This window comes from Paramisgurnus dabryanus, chromosome 1 (assembly GCF_030506205.2).
Source record: "Paramisgurnus dabryanus chromosome 1, PD_genome_1.1, whole genome shotgun sequence".
Lineage (NCBI taxonomy): Eukaryota > Metazoa > Chordata > Actinopteri > Cypriniformes > Cobitidae > Paramisgurnus > Paramisgurnus dabryanus.
The window spans coordinates 9501781-9519760 of NC_133337.1; the positions used below are offsets into that span (position 1 = coordinate 9501781).

Genomic DNA, 17980 nt, shown 5'->3' on the forward strand with positions numbered 1-17980 from the left:
AAATTCAAAATCTCTATGAATGGATACAAAAGTCCCGGGACTTGTTTTTACATTTTTGCCCATCAAATTACACTGTTATAGTACAAAACTGCCAGATTTAACCTATGTAAACCAGCGTCTGCACGGCTGACATGATATGAAGGTTTGATCTGATCTATGCTATTTGATATGTAACTTTTTAAAGAATGATAAAATGTACTGTATGTTAGCTGGGCTGATGAGTCGCTAGGCCGCATGTCAGATAATAATGGAGGATCGATTATATTTTAATCATCTTATGTTTTAATGTTATATTGATTTATTTAATGCAGTTAAGCGTTCTATGAATGATCGTTAAAAAGATTATTAATCTCGCAAAAATAACTTACATAATTAACTTAATAATACGTTTTTTCAAGATGAGATTTCATACCTGCATTGTACGATGTCTCTTGCCAATGGATCTACCATGTTCATAACAAAACATATCAAATAATCGAATGTAATCAGTTTGTAACGGTGTCACTTACGTACGTTCTGGAATTAAAACCGTCAATCAAAAGTCGTTAAACAAAAACGTTGTTTTTAGGTGAACCGATCGTCTTTCTGTAAGATTTGTCCACGATCAGTAAATATATGTGAGATTTCTATTTAATATTTGTGTTTAATATGTTCGCATGGATTTTTATATCTAATCAGTCTGTTTTGGGGCGAAATTTGGATGCTTGCCGTCTGCTTACGTATCTTACGTAGCAGTTTATATGTTGAATTGAAGGCTTTACACAAATGTATTGTTAAACAAGTTAAAAACGTGCTTCTTACCGAGTGATATAGTAACTAACCTATGTTTGTTTTGTTAGACAGTCATCAGGCAAGGCCATTTGCTGTGATCAGAGCAAACCATGAGGGAGAGCCCAAGGAGACCCATCATCTTAAAGAGGAGGAAACTGCCATTTCAGAAGAGTGAATCTGATACAGGATGTGATGTGACAGAAGGGCCACAGCCTAAGCTCACCCCAACCCCCTCCACAGCTCGCTGCATCCCTGATGGCATTCGCATCATGGATCACCCCACCATGCCGGACACACAGGTGGTGGTGATACCAAAGGAAGCCGATCTGCAGAGTGTCATAAGTGCCCTGACAGCCAAAGGGAAGGAGTGTGGACCACAGGGGCGTAACAAGTTTATCCTGCTAAGTGGTAGCACCGGTTTTGAGGAGACTAAAACTCTGGGACACGTTTCTGTGCAAGCCGTTCCTGGAAATTGTGGCATGACACTAACTGGACATAAGGGAGACGTGCCAACAGATGGGAGCATGGATGCTAAGACCTCCTTAAAAAATTGTAAGTGTTTAAAAGACAAAGTTTGTGAATTTATGTAGTTTGTGACTCAAGTTATACATATTTTTCTCTCTCATGAAATTAGTGAAAAAAGAGACCGAGTGCCTTCAGCTTGATGATAGTCTGACCAACATCCAGTGGCTGGGAAATATGAGCACAGATGGGCTGGGATCAGAACCGGATAAGAAATGCCATAGCAAAGAAAATCTAAGCGACTCTCAACAGGTGCACAACATAAATTCACTCTGGATTGGATATAGGACTGTCTGTCTGTATCAAAATCTTTTGTTTATATTTTCAATACACTTTCAACTGTGAATGAAACCATAATTTAGTTTAAATAATTGTTTTCTTACTTATCAGCCAACAAAAGATCAACAAGCGGTGAAGGACCCTCAGTCTGAGAGACCACCGTATTCCTACATGGCCATGATTCAGTTTGCTATTAACAGTAAGAATAACAGACAGATGACTTTGAAGGAAATTTACAACTGGATTGAAGATCATTTCCCGTACTTCAGAAATGTTGCAAAACCTGGTTGGAAGGTAGCGATGACAAAAACAAATAATCGAAAATACAATTTACAGGAACCACTAATGTATGTTTTTTTTATGTGAACTATCATATCTTTCTTTCCGTAGAACTCCATACGTCACAATCTTTCATTGCATGACATGTTTATCCGTGAGACGTCTCCTGATGGCAAAATCTCCTATTGGACAATTCGACCGGAAGCAAACCGCTGTCTCACTTTGGATCAGGTCTTTAAGGTTTGTATCTGCCTTTACACCTCCCTAAACAAAATAAATATATAATTGTACAGTTTTTCACAAACTGGGCTTTTCCCAAAAAGTCTGTTACTGTTTGAAATCCTTCAAATCTTTCTCATTTCCCGACTCACCTCACAGCCTTTGGTTGACCCCGTGGCCCCCAATTGCCCTCAGACCACACAAGTTGTTTTCCAACAAGTAAGACCTCTTTTCCTATTCCAACTCATTCGCTTACAGACATCTTTCAGAGAGGGTGCAAGCCAGGGATGAGTCTCTATTCCACAGGAATCAGTTGTTTTATTTCAGCCAATTTCAGACAGCAGGAAGGGAGCATTTTTAGCATGAGACCACTGCTTGTTTTGTTGTTGTTGTTGTTGTTTTATCTTCTGCATGTCCAGTTTCATCACAGACAGTCAGCCCTAAGACCATGGTTATAAATTGAATGTCGTAGTTTATTTTAAACTAACCTAAGCTTCATTGTCTCCATAGCAACAGAAGAGACTTTTATCAGAGCCGAAGAAAGTGATGGGCACAGGTGAGTGTTTGAAAAAAACAAATGTACATTTAGGTATTAAATAAAGCGATTCTTCTTTTACAATTATAATGAGTAATGCTACACAAAGTTTTTTTTGTAGGCTATGGGGCAGTTTCCTGAGCAGGTATTAGATTAATCCATGACTAATTATATGTTAAGATATATCTTTCAGACTGCATATATCTTTTTCAGGGAAACTGCCCCTATAAATTATTTTACAAAACACTGGGTTAAGGCTAGAGCCGGGCAAAAAAATGATTTTGCGTGTCTCATCAGTAAAGCTGGTTCAGTGATAAGTATTAAATCTTCATCACCTGCTTTCAGATGGAGCAGCATTTACTACACAGAGCCGTATTTCACAGAGAAGACAATATCAGAGGCAATTTCCCGATGCGACCTCTAAAACACTATTTTCGTAGCGCAATTTGAGCTTAGGAAGCAAAAGTTATGGTATAGTTCATGTCAGGTTTGATTGATTGTTGCAAATATGTGGTTGGATTTTACCATGTGATTTTAGAGATATCTCTTGCCCTTTCAAGTAGTCTTGTATGACTGAAATAACTGCCTGTTGGGGATGCAAACATGGCAGTTGAGTTGCACGGTTTCCCTAAAGAGAGTTTAGTTACGTAGCGCTTTAATTAAAAATGTTAACTGCCTTAAATTTAAGGCACCAGAAGAATTTACTTCACAACATTTCCAACAAAAAGACAAACATTTGCTGATGTGATTTGGTTATGTTTTTGGTGGTGATTTATCTCTACTCATGTTCAGAGAGAAAGATAAAGCCTCTGCTGCCTCGGACCGACTCGTATCTGGTTCCCATCCAACTTCCTCTGACTCAATCACTCCTCCTGCCCTCCACCAGCCCTGTGTCTCTATCCACCCCTCTCCACCCTCAAAGCTCCTCCACTCCCAGCTCCAGTGGGGGGTGCAAGAGGGTCCGGATTGCCCCTAAGGTAAAAACCCATGTATTGATCTCAATTTGTCTACTTGCTGGACTCAAACTATCCAAAAAATGTAAGTTAATCGAATTCTGTAGCATAACTGTGTTTGAGCATCTCAGGGATGAACTTTACATTTAAGTATATTTTTTTTATCTTGGTTTAATTATATGGACTATTTATGAATCCCCCAAGCTGGTTTTAGATGCTCGATCTGGTTTTCTTGGACAAGCTGTCCTGAGCAGGATTGTCTAATTCTTTGTGTTGTGAAAGGTCTCGCAAAACGACGTGACCTCTGTGATGCTGTGTACTCCTGTTACTCAAACCCTGAAGCAAGAGTCCATTTGTGTGTCTGTAAGTCCTGTGCCGTCCAGAGCTCCGACCCCAAAAACCAGGCAGCGGGAGAAAAGCAGCTCTCGTCGCAAACAGCGGCTGGTCTTGCCAGCCACCGAGGAACCTGTCCTGCTTTACCCCGATAGCACTCTCTTCGACTCTGGCGTGGTCTCCGATGCCTCCGCTTTCCAGGACACCCGCGAGGACCCGGATTCTCTGCCCGATGCTAAACTCGAACCTAGCAGCCCATTTAGAGAGTATACTTTTAAAACCCCCATCAAGAGCAGCCACCCGTCCTCATCTACTCCCAGCAAGCCACCCGCAGTTCTGGAGCCCTGGAAGATCACCCCTGTTGGGAAAGGAGACGTGTTGGACTTCAGCCCCATCCGTACACCCAGCGGGCCACAACTCACCCCGCAACGACACCAACACACGCCGTTCAGTTTCAACAGCACACCTTTTAAGGAGTTACCCCTTTTCAGTTCTCCTCGAGAGTTGCTCACCTGTGCCCGGCCCTCACCGAGACGCTCCACCCCTGCATGCTCAAGGGAACTGCAAGTGGGTGCCGCCAACCGCTCGTTCACCGAGGGGCTCGTCTTGGACACCTTGAACGACAGCCTGAGTAAAATCCTGGTGGACATCAGCTTCTCCGGGCTGGAGGACGATGATCTCGGGATGGCCAATATTAGCTGGTCTCAAATAATCCCCGAGCTTAAGTAACTGGAATTCTGTAGCATTCCAGATCTTATCCGAGCTGCTCGCGCTATCTTCACTGCCTCGTTACTTACTCTTGATCTGGTTGTAGATATTTTCTTCTATTTTATAAGTGTTTTCTTCATTTCAAAAGTGTCATTTCACTGCCTTTTATTGTGTGTGCTGTTTCAGGTGTGTAGGCCTTTATTTGAAAATGTTGTTGACGAATGTACTTCTAAATCTAATTTGCACAAGTAATATATATATGAGAGAGAGAGTATTATAAAATATGTAAGTAAAGTGGACATACAAAATAACTAGTATTAATGATTTACACTACCCTGCAATAATTTTAGTGTTTACTTTGTTTAGAAATGATTTTGAGTGCCCTAGGCTAACAGTAAAAATGACTCTTGGTAAGAAAATAATCTGTATGGAAAATCTCACATTTGTCCTGTTATAATTGGGGTTTTTTAGTAAATCACAAATGGTCATGTGTTTGTTGCACTTTTTACTGTTTTAGGGTAAATCTGAACTGTATCAAGCCATTTATTACATCACATACTGTGCGTTGTCATATTTACCAGCATGTCAGAATAGTGACTCCTTGCTGCTGTTTTCGTGAAGTTTTGGCATCAGGAACAAAAAGACATTATTGGATATGACCAAGGAATGTGGTTTATTCTAAAGCTTTTATTGTGAATGCATTTCTATGCATCGAGAGATTAGAAGGTAAACCTGTGTAGAGTTCAGATTATATATATACACAAAGCAATAAATCATAAACATAACGTAGCTGACAGGTATAAGTTGTTTGTTGGCCTTGGTAAGATCTTTGTTCACCAACTTTCACATTCATAGACCTTGACATTCAAAAATCATAATGTGTGAGATATTCTGTCATTTGTTTAAAAATCGTATTGAAATGTGACCATTGTTATCTTTTTGCCATTGGATTGTACTGTTAGAATGGCTCTGACCAGAATCTCTGGAGGCTTATGATCATATCCGACAAAGCATACAACTTGGTTTCTTTTGCTATTTTACATCCTACTTATGAATTAAAGGATACTTCATAAAAACACCTGTGCATTTCTTTGTGAATTATGGAAAAATAATACTCAGAAATGAACAATATGAGGCTGTTTCCAGGACAGGGGTTAGACTAAAAATAAATAATAGCTGTCGAAAATGAAAGCAACCTGAACTGACATACCTTTAAATACATCAGTTCCCTTTGTTTTGCCTCAAAATGCATGGCAGTTTTTAGTAAGGCATGTTTGTTAAAACTGGTTATATTTTCTGATTAAACTAAGGTCTAGTCCTGGCTTAAGCTAATCCCTGTCCAGGAAACCACCCCAATATTGTGATAACATAATCAGTCTTTGAATACAAAAGTTTGATACACAGTTTGATATTCTGCACTCTCTTAAAGTCTTGACATTTTTTTGCAGTCATTTTAGCTTGTATGACTGTTGTTGGATGACTCAGTCAGTAGGTCTGAACTTCTTGCGGTGTCACCTCCAGAAGGATTTGCAGCTGTAGGCTAAAATAGTCTAGAGAAGAAGAAAGTCAGTTTAGGTCAGTGACTCGAGCCTTGCTGATTGATGCCAAAATATTTATACTATAAAAGCATAAGATGCACCAATATATCGGCCAATAAGCGGTATTGGATGGTAAAAGCAGGTTTTTTTATACTCTGCTATCTGTCATAAACATGTTAACATTACATTAAACTGTCATTTTAATATCATTAAGTGTTAATACTCTGTCAAGTAGTTTAACAGCATCATGAATATTTTTCTTGACCTCAACTACAGTGGTACAAATGTAACTTTTCAATTAAATATCAATAAGTGTTAATACTCTGTAAAATAATTTTAAGTACCTTAACAAAATGCAACAGACATGTCAAAAGATTATACTTAACTTTGTTTATATGCACATTACATAAAAAAATGGGCAACTAACAGAACTTGTTCTTCCTCACACAGAGGGGTCTGAAATTTTCTGACATAGAATAAAAAACAAAACATAAAATGAATTTAATGTAATTAACTGTTTTTGCACAATATGTTTTCTTTTTCGCAAACTGTTTTTAAGCGGTATGGATGTAATAACTGTTTTTTGTGATATGGACCCAACGCTGCATGGCTTAACCCATTATTTTACTGTTTTCATTTAATTTTAGGTGAATTGGCCAATTTTATTAATTTTAATTATGAAAAATATTCATGACGCTGTTATAAAACCATATGACAGAGTATTAACGCTTAATGACATTTTAATAACAAATTCAATTTGTATCACTATAGTAAAAAGTGATGATCTATTGGTTAATGTCAAGTTGCCATTACAAAAACAATGTCATATTTGCATTAAAAAGTACATAACTGAACGAATGACACTCAATCTCCTTCATTCATGTGTGATTCATGACACATGTCATGATTACGAAAGGTGTCATGTCACTCTTGTGAACACCCCTTCAAGTAAATTATTATATCCACCACACTATTGGTATCTGCAGATATCATTCTAAATAATCAGTATCGTTGGAAAAATGTAATATTAGTGCATCTTTAGTTTTAACACAAGTTCATCCTAAAATGAAAATTCTGTCATGATTTTCACATCCTCATGTTGTTTTAAATCTGTATTTAAAACAGTTAATTTTTTTCTGGTGAGCACAAAAGAAGATATTTTGACAAATGATGGTAAGCAGTAAGCACACAGCTGATTGTAACCATTGACTTCCATAGTAGAAAAAACAAATACGGTATAATTCAATGGGTACCATCAACTGTGTGCTTACTGTCATTTATCAAAATATCTTCATAATTTAGCGTTTTCCTATATGAAAGTCAATCAGCTGTGTGCTTACCATCATTTATCAAAATATCTTCTTCTGTGTTCATCAGAAAAAAAAGAAATTCATACACGTTTAGATCAACATGAGGATGAGAAAATGGTGACAGAATTTTCATTTTTGGGTGAACTATCCCTTTAACTCTAATATGAATAATATGAAGTTAACCCATTATTCAATGCATTTAAGTGCATTGCATTTATTTATAGTGCTAACAACAACAAACACTCACTGAAGGTTTTTTTCCAGCGGTTAGGAATACACGATGTCTTCATTGTTAGATAATACAAGGGTACAACTGCGAGGGTTAGGCCACAGCTCAACCCCGTATTCCAGGGATCAGAATACAAAGACAAACCCACAATGAAGAAACACACCAGGGTGAAGATCACGGCAATAACCAGAGGAACCTAAACAGATATTCAGTTCCAAGATTTAAGAATCATGTAAACTTAACTTAGTTTAAATATTAATCATTAATTGATTCAGTCCTATTAATGAACCTTAAATGGCCTTGGATGTTCTGGGAATCTGTATCGGTGGATGAGCATCCCCAGGGTTGCCAGTGCGATGAAAAACCAACGTGAGAAAGAAGCAAAATTGATCAGTTCATAGATCTCTCCTCTTGCTATCATAATGACCACCAGAGGATACTGCAAACACCAGGAGAAAAATCTGATAAGACACAGAGGAATGGGACACGGGTGGATAAATGGGTGAATGCATGTGATTGTACCAGAAACAATATAGCAGGTAGCGGTGTCTGTCGGCGAATATGGATCATGGAGAAGATGCCTGGCATGTGACCCTCTCTGGCTCCCACAAATATCATCCTTAAGAAATGAAATAAGCTAAAAGTCACTAACCAGCATTGCAAACAAAACTTACTTCTGTCTGTCTTCTGGGAATTGCAGAAGAGTTCCAAGAAATGAAGTTTTGGGTATTAGTGACATCCCGTGGGACCTTTACCTGGTTGAACCAAAAAATCCTCCATTTACAGCTCCAAGACAAGAAAGCGCAACCAGTACGGGCATGGCCGGTGCCAAACCCTGGAGAGCACGACCGGCAAATGTCTGCAAGAAATGCATTTACATAATCATCATCACATATACACCCCAAACCTAATCCTATGATTTAGTGAAACCCCAGTGTCTGCAATCCACCACTGACCACTGCCACAGCATCTGACATCAGTAGCTCATCTGCTGTCATCATGGTGTAGTAAGCCACATTCACCAGCACGTAAAACACAGTAACCGTAACAATGGAGAAAATAATGGCCAACGGAAGAGTTCTAACAAGAACATACAAGAGCAATAACATTTGAGAAAATTTCATGACGGAGAATAATTAATATTATGCTGCGAAGATGTTTTAAATACCTGTTGGGGTTAATGACCTCTTCAGTTATGAAGTTTAAATAAAACCTGTGAACAAAAATAAAACGTTAAAGTAATAGATATTTTAAACCCTTTCCTCTGGATTTAAATATGTCACAGTTCATACCAACCATCCACTATATGCATATAATCCAGAATAAAAAGCCAGCGGAAGTTTGGTCACCGAAAAAGATTCCGAGTCAAATGCATCCTGGAAATTGGCAGTTTTGCCTGTAACAAATAATGAAAATATTATGAATGCAGAGAACCTGAATTGAAAATGGCAAAACTGGGTTTTTATGGCTCAGTGGGTAAAGCATTAGCTTAGCAATGAAAATGTCATTTGTTTATACCGAGCTTCTGATCTCTCTAATGAAGCCAATGTGGAAACTGCAATTCATCGACTGCCCGTTAGACGTCGGCTCCAAAAAGGAGTTAATTCAAATAGACCCCCATGTTAAAACGCCCAACTTTACAGCAGAAAATATGTTTACAGCCTGGTACAAAAAGTGATTTTGGTCAATATAGCTAATTTTGCCCTTCATGACAAATGTGAGGGGGTCAATTTTGTTGTAACTCATCCGTTTAATTTATTTTAAGCCTTAAAGTTCTGCACAATTAAGGGCATGGCCACTGGAGTGACAGTTAAACAGCCATTGATATCACTAAAATCGAGCTTGGCGGGTGTGGGTTCAGTGACCAGCCACCTCCGCTTCTCCCACTCCCCGCCTCTTTACCCATTTTCGGTTATCCGCGAGCAAGGCACGGCCAAGATGGTGACGGCAGGCACCAACTACTATTGGCTTCATGACGTCACGGACACTACATCCATGTTTTTTACAGTCTATGGTTTAAACCCAAGGAACAGACATACCGATAAAAGTAATAAATTAAACCATTTACAATTATGCATTTGATAGTGCCCTGGGTTCAGCCCATGACCTTTTCCGCTGCTAACGCAATGCTCCACCACTGAGCTACACAAGATCATCTGCCAGGTGCGTAAATGTAATGTACTGCAGTAGATTAAACAGTATGATTCAATATGATTCTCACCATTAACCAAAGCCATGATTCCTGGAATGATGATCAGAATTAAAGCGAACAGCTTGATGACCGTCAGCGACACCTGCGTACGAGCAGTTAAAGACACACTCCAGCAGTTCACTACCACCACGAATGCTGGATAATAAGAAAAGTTTGCATCAAGTCTCTACTCAAACCAGTGAAAAAAGTTTATTCAACTTAAAGGGTTTATGTGTGTTCAATGATTTAACTGTTTTCACAAACTTACATAAAACGAGTCAAAGAACTTTGATAACTCAAAAATAGTTTTTATAACTTCCAAACCGAGCCATATCAAAACAACAGCCTCATTTTAACAAACACTGCAAAAAATTACAAATGTTTGGTGGTTGTGATGAGGTTTATGCCAAGCAAAATACCAGTTAACTCATTCACCGCCAGCCATTTTTTGAAAAGTTGCCCGCAAGCATTTTTTGTGATTTTCACAAAAGTTTCACAAAATGCCTTTCAGGATTTTTTTTTCAAAAAATATATAAACATACAAATATATCAAATGAATGAACAGACCCTCGACTTTCAAACAAACAATAAACAAACAAAACGGGAAACACATTTTCATCCTATCTATCTTTTTTCTCTGCTTATAAATTCATGAATATGGGTATTTTTCTGAAATAATTGCATTTTTGTGAAGGAAGTTTGTTAGAGATCAGATTCAGAACGATTATCAAAACATACATAGAGTTTAAAATTAGTAAAAAATGTTTTGACTTCAGTTCAGACAAGTGCGGTAATCAGATAATCACGGTATTGCAGATTAACATAAAACTTCTTCAGAAACACGTTTTTTTATGCAAATGTTTTCTCTTAATTGACGGATAACTCGTCAATGGCGGGGAAAGAGTTAAGCTAAGAAAGAGTCTGGCACTGCAAGTTTACTTTAGTTTAACGTTAAATTAAAATGATAACTGTGTGAAGTCAACATGAATCTTGAATGGTTGCTTCTACTTGCGGATAAATTGCCCCAATGGTGCTTACAGGAAGATTCAGAAGTTTTAAAATACATCTGTATTTGATTCCATCAATATGTTACGCAATAACAAGGTGGCAAAGGTCTTGGGAGTGCTCTTTGCTTTTACCCATTATGAGATTTTCCTTATGTGACACATTGGTAATGAAAAGCCTTTTTATAGTTCATCAATTTACTAACCCAGCTGGTAATAATTTGCACAGATAGGAAATATAATTACTTTCTAAATACTTGTGGATTTCAGCTGGTTCCTTGCTTTGGTGACTAGCTTTTTCTTAATGTTCAATACTTTTTCCTGTGTCATTCAACTTTATTGCACATTACTTTATTTATGGACTTTATTGCGTTGAATTCCTAATATTTGTTGATTTCTTGAAGTAATACTGATGTCTGGTAAAATCTTTATGTGAATAACCTTATTGGAAAAAATTTTGAAACGTTCAATAAAAAGGTATAGTGTACTTTAATATTAAATACAATGAAATATAAACTTTTAAGTTTAGTAAAAAAAAAAGTTTGTCCATTAAGGACTTCTGTAGAAACATGGCGGCAAAAAATGTAAGGGGACCATCGATATATGTAGATAAAAACGTCTCATTCTAAAGTAATAAACACATAACGGTTCATTATGACACCACTGATAATATAGTTTTGTATTTTATTTTGCATTTCTGTCAAGAGATCCTTCTAAAAATTACACACCGCACCTTTAAAACTTTTGATTCGGTTTACTTAAATCTTTTTAGGTAATCGGTTTCCACAAAATGTTTAAGTACTCTGAATTGTCGGGTTTTACAGTGAATATGTTAGACTCTCAAAGTCCAACCTTACTGATACATTGATCAGAAAAATCAACTTACAGACTGCCAAGATGCTGACGAGTTTGACCAGAATGGTCGGAGCCGCACAAGGCATGAAAAATGGCTCAACTGCATAACGTCCGAATGCTAAAGATACATAAGAGGTCACCGCAGGTCTGAAACCAAATGTGGTAAGTGTGTGGTTTCACATAACAAATTCAGCAAACATAACAAAATGCAAAGACAGTGCACACACACCTGATTAATAAGTATTCAGTCCAAAGCCGCAGGAAGGCAGGCAGAGGACCCAGGGTCTCCAACAGGTAGGTGTAGTGACCCCCCGACTTCGTAAAGCTTGTGCCCAGTTCCGCATAGCACAGAGAACCTAGACAAGAACACCAGAGAGACGTCAGACACAAACCAATGAGGTGACATTTTAAGCAAAATCATATTAAAGGGACACAAGGCAGCATTTTTATGTTAATAAATCATCTTCGTAAGTCGGTATATGGTTAAATGACTCATTACATGACGAATGAAGACTCTCTCGCCCGCCCCTACCGTCTGTAGGAAGAATACCCCACTTGCAAGTTCGCTGTATCCGACCCGGTGTCCTTCAGTCTCGTATAGTCTTAGATATAGAACGCATTTACTCCCAGACACTAGGGGGAGCTAGTAGAGAAATAATACTCAGACTTGCCTTGTGTGCCTTTAAGATGGGGATCTCACAATAGTTGAATATTTACACACAGTACAAAAGCTGTCACTAGGGCAGAACCATTTAAAAAGGTCCCAATATGTACCATCTACGTATAGGTTTGGCACCAATATGTGCTCACACTAATATGAGAGTGTGGGTACAAGCACTGAAGACATCACTCACCAAACAGAGACAGAACCCCACACAGAATCCAGACAATAAGAGAGACTCCAACACTGCCTGAATTCATCAAAACACCTTTAGGAGCGATGAAGATCCCACTGCCAATCACAGTGCCAATGATAAAAGAAATGGACGGCAGCAGACCTATACTCCTCCTCAGATGAACCGCTTCATCTTTTGTCTTCTCTGTCCCTTCATCTGTCAACTGCTCAGCTTTGGGCTGTCGTTTGGAAACCTCCATTCTTCAGCGGTCAATTCAGTTCTTTGCAGAGCATACACACATTTGCATGAGCTCCAAATATATTCACAATGACTTGAAATCTGTCAATAGAGAGGCTTATGATTTAGAAACATGTAAAACAAAGAAACATTGGCCCCAATGCTTTAATCACTGGTTCTCAAACTTTTTGATTTGTCTAGGGTGCATCCCTTCGTGCCCCCCCCAAAAAAATTAATGTCATAAAACAATCTCAAACTTCGAATTTGAATAAAACAAAACATAATAAATGATCCAATGTAGTGCTGTTGGTTAGCCTAATTGCCCACCTGGCACCAAGAGAGCCCCATCCTCTAGTTTGAGAACCACTGGCTTAGAAAAAGCCAGGACTAGGTCTTAGTTAAATTACGACACTTAAAGGGACACTCCACTTTTTTAAAAATAGGCTCATTTTCCATCTCCCCTAGAGTTAAACATTAGATTTTTACCGTTTTGGAATCCATTCAGCTGATCTCCAGGTCTGGCTGTACTACTTTTAGCATAGCTTAGCATAATCCATTAAAGCTATTGAACGTTACCAAGGGGACTATTTTCGGGCACTGTGTAATTTCATTGCGCCTGCTGCAGCCATGTTACTGCAGCAAAGTCCTTGATTATTACACCAGAATGAGAGTATAGACGGTTTCAGCAATTCCAACATAAGCAAGCGGCTTTCGTGGTCAACAAGAAACTTCCGGTAAACTCCGCTAAGAATAAATAACAACAAAGTACTTTAAACATAGATTATTTAGGTCTTTAGATAACCAAAACATTTGTTATTTTTGACAAGGGATTTGTTCAAGAGATCAGGCCCGAGTTTCCCAAAAGCATCGTAAGGCTAATTAGATTGTAAAAACGATCGTACGAATCATCTTAGATTTACGGGCCGTTTCCCAAAAGCTTCGTAACTTAAGTAGCACTTGAAAATCATCGTAGATCTACGAGTGCTCTGGAGTAATCGTTCATTCATAAGTGCATCGTAAGACAACAGTGTTACAAGGTCACCTGCCAGCAAATTGCATTCTTGCAATGACGATAATGTAATGTTTTAAATGTATATAAATTATTGGGGTTTTCTTTGTTTATTTGTTTAAATTACTTTAATATAATATATTTCAAATTCAAATGAGAAATCAAATTTAAATGACTAAACATAAATTAATAAAGAAGGAAAACGTATTTGGTACAATTTTGCTAAAAGTTGGTACTAGCAAATTGATAAATGGTTCCTACCAATTGCTGCTATAATTCATCTAGGCTACAGTAAAAAATTTTTTTTGAAGGGTATGGCATCTGATTAAAGAAACCAAATAAATATTTACGGTACAATGCAATAATCCATAATAATAAATAAACATAGATAATAAACAACAAATAATAATAATAATAATCTAGGAAGGCATTTTGCAGTGAGACGAGTCGTTACTAAATACGGAAAATAAAATTTCATTATGAACAATTTTAAAACATTTAAAAAGTAATTGAACAATAATAAAAAATATTATAAAAAATATTAGTGCACATCGGCTAAAGATCATTAGCCTAAACAAGCTTCTGCTACAAATTTGAGTCATTCTATTGGTGACATTTCAGCACTTGACAAACGGATAGCGACTCGTAAGTAGCACTTAAAACCAAGCTGCGAGCAATCGTTAAACGTGCATCTTTGGGAAACACATGTAAATGAATAACGGATGTTTGTTGAGTAGCTCGTAGAAAGCGCTCTTAAGTGCTAAGTTTAATCGTTATCGGCCCAGTTTAGCAACTAGTCAGACCATTAAGAAACTAAAACCGGAAGTAAAGTTCGGACCAGACGCATATCGCGTCACCGCACGTGCGTCCGATGAAACGGTCTATAGTTCCTAGTCATATCGGCCTAAAAAAACGTAACTTTTAATTTTCTTTCGGCCTTAGTACACGATGTAACTACAGAAGAATCAAGTTTTAAATAGGAAAAATATCGAAACTCTTTGGGCTCTATCTTACACCCGGCGCAATGCAGCGCAATGCGCGACGCAAGTGTCTTCCGCTAGTTTCCACCCTAATTTTCACGTTTAGCGCCGCTTTGTTTAAAAAGCAAATGCATTTGCGCCCCCTTTTGCGCCCATGGGCGTTCAGGTCTGAAAACGAGGTGTGTTCAAGCGCATTGTTGGCGCGTTGCTATTTTGAGGCAACTAAAATAGACGCAATGTGTTTTTATGTTATTTAAAGAGCGCATTACAACGCGGGTTTGCTTATCACAAAGTACATGAATGCGCAGCAGCAGCACAAAAATGGTTTTAAATATGAAAGATTAAAGGATTGAATGTAAAAGATTATTATTGAGTCTCTTGGACATAAATGAGGACTAATTATGAGACGTTAGAAGGCACAAAGAGCTGCTTCACCTGCAGCCTGGAAAGTAAATAAATACTTTGCTTTAAACAAATGCATCTGTTTTAAAATGTTTTTTTTTAATGCTACCTCACTGATTTATTGTATATGATGACTCGGTACCTGCGGATATGGTGAGATGAGAAACATTTTTAAGTAATGCTTAAAAAAACCTCTTTGCTAAAAAAAAAACGCTGTCCAAAGTGCTAAAACGTGAGGAGAGCCGTTTGTAAATTCTTTATCTCCTGTTTGTTACAAATAAAGTATTTTTAGAGTACAAACCTTTTCTTACATACTTACATAGCCATACATTTAAAGCAATTACAAGCCTGCTTTTTTACTTCCAGGACTAAAAGAAAACGGATTTTAAAGGTTTTAATAAAAAAATAACAATTTCAATACAAGTGAAAAACAACACAATTATTTAACATTAATCTTAAACTGAGGATCTTCTTCTTCTGCTTAGTTTTTCAGTTTACAAAGTTCGTCATCTAAATAGGGATTAGACATAGCGCCAGCGCAACTGGCTTTTAAAGGGGATGAGAGCTGTGACTCTCATTGGTTTACTGCACGTTACGCTCAAAATACTCCCATTACAATAGGACCAACCCTTTTCGACCATGAGCTCGGCGCACAAACCATTTTTCCCGTCGTTAAATTAGCAAAAGTGGATTCGGACACGCCCATTTAGACGTTGCGCTGTGCGCTTTAGATAATGCGCTTAGATCGTTAAAATAGGGCCCATAGGTTATTTTTTAGCGTGATGCTAATAGTCTAATCAGACTCAATGGATTGTGCTAAGCTATGCTAAAAGTGGTACCGCCAGACCAGGAGATCAGCTGAATGGATTCCAAAACAGTAAAAATCACATGTTTAACTCTAGGGGAGCTGGAAAATTAGCATATTTTCAAAAAAAGTGGAGTGTACCTTTAAGTAGCGTTTATAAATATTACTAAGAATAAAGATGACTGGTGTGCATCTTGAGACTGATATATATTAAGATATGTCAGGGATAGTTTTTATCAGTTAAGACAGCTCAAAGCATTTTAGTCTGTGAAACCTGGTCAATATGATATAAAAACAAATAAGAAGTATTTTAGATTCTGCATTGTTTTAAGGTGTTTTTAGGTTACAAATCCAATATGCAAATCTATGACGATGACTCCTTTGTATGAAAGTTCAGATTTTGTTGCTGTTTGGAAGGAGGGCATAAGACATAAAAAACAGGTCTGAAATCCATTTTAATTTTTAATTTAAAGAGCATTTATTATCCTTATGTTAATTTCAGCATTTACTAATCCATTTTTATATCAAACACTGTTAACATAAGTTAATGCAGTGAACTAACATGAACAAACACTAGTAAAAATGTTGTTTATTATCTTAAAATGGTTATGTTAAAACAACACATTTATGGGTGGTTTCCCGGGCAGGGATTAGATTAGTCCTAGACAAAAAAAAATCTTCTGTAAAAGCTGTCCAAACGGAAAACAACTTGCTATGACATAACATAAAATACATCAGTACCCTTTGTTTTGCCTCAAAATGCAAACACGTATTGTTTTTAGTAAGGCATATTTGTTAAAACTATTTATATTTCCTAATTAAACTAAGGCCTAGTCCTGGTTTAAAATAATCCCTGTCCGGGAAACCACCCATTAATATGTTGTTTTAACCTAACCATTTTAAGAGTACCAGGACTAGGCCTTAGTTAAATTAGAAAATATAACTAACTCTTACATTTATTTTAGTCTAGGACTAGTCTAATCCTTTTCCAGGGAAACTGCCTCTTAATGTGTTGTCCTTAACTACATCTCTGTGTTATTTTTGGAACACATGTTTAAACATATCTTGTGTTGTTCCTTTATTTGAACACAAAATCAACACATAATGTGTTAAATAGCATAACACAAAAAATTTGAAAAAAATTAACACATCCTTTCTTAAAGTGTAGATTTAGCCTAATGTTAACAAATATAACGTAAAGTATTGCAAAGTGTATTGTAAAGTGTATTGTAAAGTATTAACCAAATTGGTATTCTGATGATATAATTCGTAGATTTAAATTACACAAAATAATTTCTCATTTCATGACAGACCTTTGGACCTTCTGGATATATATGCAATTGCTCACATATCTCAAGTTCTCCCAATGTAAATGTTTTCAAAGCCACTTTACAGAAAATTTTTAATTTCAAGAAAATTACACAGAAACATTTATATCCCTAAGCACTCTAAAGGAGGCTACACTAAGCAAGAAAACAAAATGTCATGCAAAATATCATTGTTTGCAATGTTGTAAGTTTGCTTTTAATTACTTTAAATAGTAAAGGAAAAATGCAAATCTTTTCTAATTTCTACTCACTGATCAGAGGTGATGATTGTCTAATGGTGAGATGAGTCTGTTGCTTGTTTTTACCTCCTCTCTGGCTGCAAAGTAACAAAGTAAGTTACAAAGTAACCCTGGAAACTTATACATCCAACCCAGGACTCGGACAAGAAACAATGCTAGCAGTCTTACCCAACGCAAGAAATTAAAGCTGTTTAGAGGGTCAAAGCCATGTGGCACTGTGCTGTGTGTGTGTGTGTGTTCCAGTCTGTGTCCCTGCTGTGTTTGTGTGTGCTCAGCTGGACACAGGAATCCTCCATTAAGACCCCCTCTTCTTATTGAAGCAGCTGCAAAGTTCATTTCCAATAAACATTAACATATAAAACCTTCAAAGTTTAGTAAAAAATTTAACAAAAAGTCTACCAGTGACCACATGGATTAC

The 17980-nt window shown here is 37.3% G+C and overlaps 2 protein-coding genes across 2 annotated transcripts; one reads left to right on the forward strand and one right to left on the reverse strand.

Moving 5' to 3' along the window:
- Nucleotides 1–2: 2 nt before the first annotated feature.
- Nucleotides 3–5675, forward strand: foxm1 (forkhead box M1). The gene is made up of 9 exons (XM_065265646.1): nt 3–142; nt 840–1323; nt 1406–1545; nt 1684–1866; nt 1963–2091; nt 2230–2289; nt 2581–2626; nt 3398–3582; nt 3841–5675. Exons 2-9 carry the CDS (start codon nt 882–884, stop codon nt 4618–4620), a joined length of 1965 nt encoding a protein of 654 aa, XP_065121718.1. The 5' UTR covers nt 3–142; nt 840–881; the 3' UTR covers nt 4621–5675.
- Nucleotides 5267–17723, reverse strand: LOC135745718 (cystine/glutamate transporter-like). Its single transcript, XM_065264081.2, has 13 exons — nt 17575–17723; nt 12581–12901; nt 11956–12082; nt 11758–11873; nt 9898–10023; nt 8973–9072; nt 8845–8889; nt 8633–8756; nt 8432–8535; nt 8199–8295; nt 7966–8115; nt 7695–7872; nt 5267–6149 (listed from the first exon to the last, which is right to left on the reverse strand). Exons 2-13 carry the CDS (start codon nt 12819–12821, stop codon nt 6085–6087), a joined length of 1473 nt encoding a protein of 490 aa, XP_065120153.2. The 5' UTR covers nt 12822–12901; nt 17575–17723; the 3' UTR covers nt 5267–6084.
- Between the last annotated feature and the right edge of the window lie 257 nt (nt 17724–17980).